Raw genomic sequence first — 4,262 nt, 5'->3', positions numbered from 1 at the left:
AACGTCTCCAAATTGTTGACATCTTCAAAAATTGATGTTTCAAGCTTCAAGGTCCACTTCCCCAAGAAGATTTCCTCAATCCCACAAAGTGCTCAAGCGTCAAATCATGCCAAGGTCCACCACAACCCAAGCCTAACTCGTCAATAGAAAACAATTTCAAGCTCCAACTAGGTTGACAATGACATGCACATGTTGTCTCCTGGTGTTTGGACATCTTGTAGACACCAAAATTAGGTCCAAATGGCCATTGAATTGATCGAATAGAATAAAGTAACATATTCTCTTTTTGAAAAAATATCACAAAGGGACTTGCAATCAAGGAGCCAAATTAGGAGATTAAAATCTAAGGGGCGGGATCAAGTGCCTCAATTCACCTCTGAATACAGATATTATCCTTCAATGCCCGTTTAGCGAGGGGACCCAAAAGAAAAGAACAGTTTCTAATACAACCAAAAACTCTTAAAGCATTCTTTTCCTAAGTTGAACGCAAATTAAGAAAGGGACAACTTCTAGAAGGAAGCTGCTTAGTTCATTGAAACAATAAAAAAATTTCTTCATAAGTTTAATAAGAATAAGTCTTTTGGCCCTCATTTAAACTCCCTCTAAAACAGAGCAAGGAAATCCCTCATAAACTTGTGGAGGAATACCATACACTACACACCTGCTCTTCATCCACCTTGAACAAGGTTACTAAAAAATAAGTCACCAGTAAACTTTTGATTCCATTGCCGTTGGATTGAAATCAAGAGAGAGATTTATATTACAACAAATGGTTATAAGAATGCTTGATTTGTTGGGGCTTGGAAAAAGGGGCATTATTTTTATTATAAGAAGGCGTCATCTTTTCTCATTTTTATTATAAATAGTGAAGGATCAAACGAAAAATATTCTTCCTGTGAATCATAAAAGATTGCACGTTCTTTTGTTGATTGTTGGAATTAATACAATTAATTTTTTTTTTTTTTTTTTTGCTATTTTAGCTGTTCACTTTATTTTGCAGGAACTGAAATTTATGCATACAGCCATCTTATTGAAACATTCAAATGCACCACAAATATAGCTTCTTAAGTAACCAAATCTTAAATAAATCCATTTTGTAGAGGCTGGAGGCGAATTGGGAAGCCCTTGGATGGAATGGGTGATGGATTATATGCAACCTTTTCACTGGGATCTACTTTCTCCCATTTGAATCTTGTCACCACATTATGTATGAATGCAAGTACTTGAGCTCGAGCATATTCCCTTCCGGGGCACATCCGAGGCCCTCCCCCAAAAGGCACAAAAGTGAATGGTTGAGGCCCTTTTCCTTCAAACCTTGAGGGATCGAACTTCTCGGGGTCGGGAAAATACTTGGGATCTCTATGTGTTGTATTTACATTCCAATGCATCTGCAGGACAAAATTTTTCAGTAAGTTTCATGACTATATAACACAATTTGATTTTACAAAACAACATTTCATGGCATACCTTCCATCCCTTTGGAATTGTAAAACCTGCATAAGTGAAGTCAGTGATGGCTTCCCTAAAAGTTCCTTGCACAGGTGGGGTTAGCCTCATTGTTTCATTTGCCACATTCCAAGTATATTTCATCTTTTGAATGTCATCCCACTTCAGAAACTCTGCTGGGCCTTTGCTCTTTGCAATCTCCATTTGCTCTATTGAATAAAAGAAATCAATTTTAAATTTGATCCGTTAACAACCCCATCACAATAGTCGGAGAAACATAAGGGAGAAAAACTACCTTCAAATTTTTAAAGTTTTTGGTCAACGAATCCTTTCACCTACCCCATGATCAAGGTCAAGACAAAGGAAAAGACAAACACTTCAAAAAATTGATAAATGACAAAGAGTAGGTAGTTTGTTGCTTAGGGATAATGATAAAGATGTTAATATATCATGAGTTAGTATACACTTGAATAAGATATAAGTTATGGGAAAATATTCAACTGCTTTTGTTTTGTTTGTTAAAAAATAGCAATAGTTAGTAAGAGCCGATTTAACAATGTTTTAAAATAATACTTCTTGTATGAAAAGCCTCAATGTTTTAAATAATACTTCTTGCATGAAAAGCCTTTTTATAGGTGTTAAAAAAATTTTAGAAAGCACTTTTAAAAAGTTGAAAAAATTACTTGAAATGTTTGTTATACGATGATTCTTCTTAAAAAGAAACATTTTTACTAAAAGCAATTTGAATAAAAACACCACCAAAGTCAATCTAAATGTATGCATGTAAGCTTGAAATGGATTGGAGAGAAAGGAGACAAAGCTGTTTTACCTTTTAAGACTTTGCTATAGACATCAGGGAACTCGGCCAGGTACTTGAGGATGAATGTGATAACAGAACTTGTGGTGTGATGGGTAGCAAGAAGCAGGCAAATAACATGAGTACTGATCTCCATTTCACTCTTAACATTACCATTTTCATCTGACGCAAAGAGCATGTGAGACAATAGGTCTCTAGTAGCAGAGTCTCCCTTCTGCTCTAACTCCATTTTTCGCTTTCTGATGATTGCTAGAAGCTCATTGTGAATGAATTTGCTGGCTTTGAGAGCACGGTTGAATGTCGTCCCAGGAATATCTATAGGCACAGAAAGGAACCCTTCTGTCAAAAGCTGGAAGGGATGAGAAATCATCTCAACATACTCAGGATCTACAATGCTCATAAACAGCCGGAAAGCCAACGCGAAGCTGTACTTCTTTGCAAGCGGAAAAACCTTTACCTCTCTATTAGGAGACCAATTCAACTCGATGTGTTCGCTTGCCATCGAATCCATGGTGGCTATGTAGTGTTGCAGAGCTTCTGGCTTGAGAAATTCAGGAAGTAAGGTAGGGGGTCTGAACTTATCTCTGGTTAAAATTTCGTTGAAAACAGATGGGAAGCACAAAATCTTCTTCATTGAACGCTGCCACCATGAGACTACAAGTTTGTCCTCGTTGGAGAAGAGAAACTTGTTCCCCGAAGCGCCGCACATCACAGCCATGTTCGCTTCCAATAAGGAGGTCTTGAACACTTGAGGGGAGTACTTGTTCATTCTATCGTTCACGAATCTCCCTGGATTCCCCCCTTGACACGCCAAGGCAAAGTCCAAAGTTTCTCCTATGATTGGCCATCCCATTTTACCAGGGGGAAGGTTTGGATTGGAGGATTTGTGCCTATAAGTAATAAGGAAGACTACTGAAAGTGATATGGAGAAGAGTATAAGGTAAAGTAGATATGAAAAGAAGAGATCCATGTCTGTTATTCAATGATAAAAGATGGGCACAAGGAGAGGTTGAAGATGGAAAACCAAAAGCCAACTTCTGAGGTATATGTAGGCAAGTGGAGGGGCTCCAAATATGTCTTTCAACAACCATTTAATACTTACGTTTATTTAGAAAGCCCAATAGGTTGGTCCCATTTCATTGAAGGAAAATCAACTCTTAATATCAAGTGTGGATACGTATGACTAAATCACGATCATTGTCCCAAACTTAATTAAGAGCAAGAGTCTAATTGACAGTTAATTTAGAAAACACTATTTCTAAGTTTAAAAAAAAATGTTTTTCAAAAAAAAAAAAAAAAAAAAACTGAAGTATTTGATTAAACTTGGAAAACACTTTAGAAAAAATTTTAAAAAAAATCTCTAAGAAAACCCTAAACACAAAGGTAGAAAAAAGTTTTTTTTTTTTTTTTTCAATTAGTATTTAATATTTTAAAAACCCTAAAAATTACTTGTGATGCCATATGATATGGCTCCTCACTGTATAAAAAACGACCGCCTAGAAAGGAGAGTCTGGAATAAAAAATGTTCGGGCTGCATTTAAAAAAAAAAATGTTTGGCTGCCTGAGTTGAGAGACGTTGGTGCAATGCAAGTGGTGACGAAATGATTATCCTAAAGCACTCAGGGGAAGGGGCCGCCCTCAATGAAATTAATGCGTTGAGTATCTTATCCCTGTCCTTTGTCATTACCAAGGCAGTCAATGAGATTCCAACATTTTTTTAGCTTCATAAAAAATATTGTGATATACGAATATGGCCAGCCTCATGACAAAGCTAGATTATATATATATAAATCAGATCAGGCACGTGAAACACAATAATAAATAGAAGAGAATGGGTACAACACTATCATCAAATCTCATAATAAAACTCCATCCCTATAAATAAGAGATATACATAAAAAAAAAGGGAATTTTATCTCTTTATTAATTAGTGAATTAATTCCTATAAAATAGGGATTTTTATTCTAAAATCCTAGAGAATTTTTATTTTGAAATCATG

At 35.9% G+C, this 4,262-nt stretch overlaps 1 protein-coding gene across 2 annotated transcripts; it reads right to left on the bottom strand.

Moving 5' to 3' along the window:
* Window positions 1-1,009: 1,009 nt before the first annotated feature.
* Window positions 1,010-3,176, bottom strand: LOC117932600 (beta-amyrin 28-monooxygenase-like). 2 transcript variants are annotated; one of them, XM_034853874.1, is made up of 4 exons: window positions 2,721-2,784; window positions 2,276-2,578; window positions 1,468-1,655; window positions 1,010-1,388 (listed from the first exon to the last, which is right to left on the bottom strand). In XM_034853874.1, the coding sequence occupies exons 2-4, from the start codon at window positions 2,490-2,492 to the stop codon at window positions 1,080-1,082; spliced, it is 714 nt and encodes a 237-aa protein (XP_034709765.1). In that variant the 5' UTR covers window positions 2,493-2,578; window positions 2,721-2,784; the 3' UTR covers window positions 1,010-1,079. The 2 variants fall into 2 exon arrangements, with proteins under 2 accessions (XP_034709765.1, XP_034709764.1); XM_034853873.1 differs by having other exon boundaries at window positions 2,276-3,176.
* Window positions 3,177-4,262: the final 1,086 nt, after the last annotated feature.

This window comes from Vitis riparia, chromosome 15 (genome assembly GCF_004353265.1).
Source record: "Vitis riparia cultivar Riparia Gloire de Montpellier isolate 1030 chromosome 15, EGFV_Vit.rip_1.0, whole genome shotgun sequence".
Classification (NCBI taxonomy): domain Eukaryota; kingdom Viridiplantae; phylum Streptophyta; class Magnoliopsida; order Vitales; family Vitaceae; genus Vitis; species Vitis riparia.
Note: the sequence above shows the minus strand (reverse complement) of the source record. Positions and strands in the feature narration are given on the sequence as shown.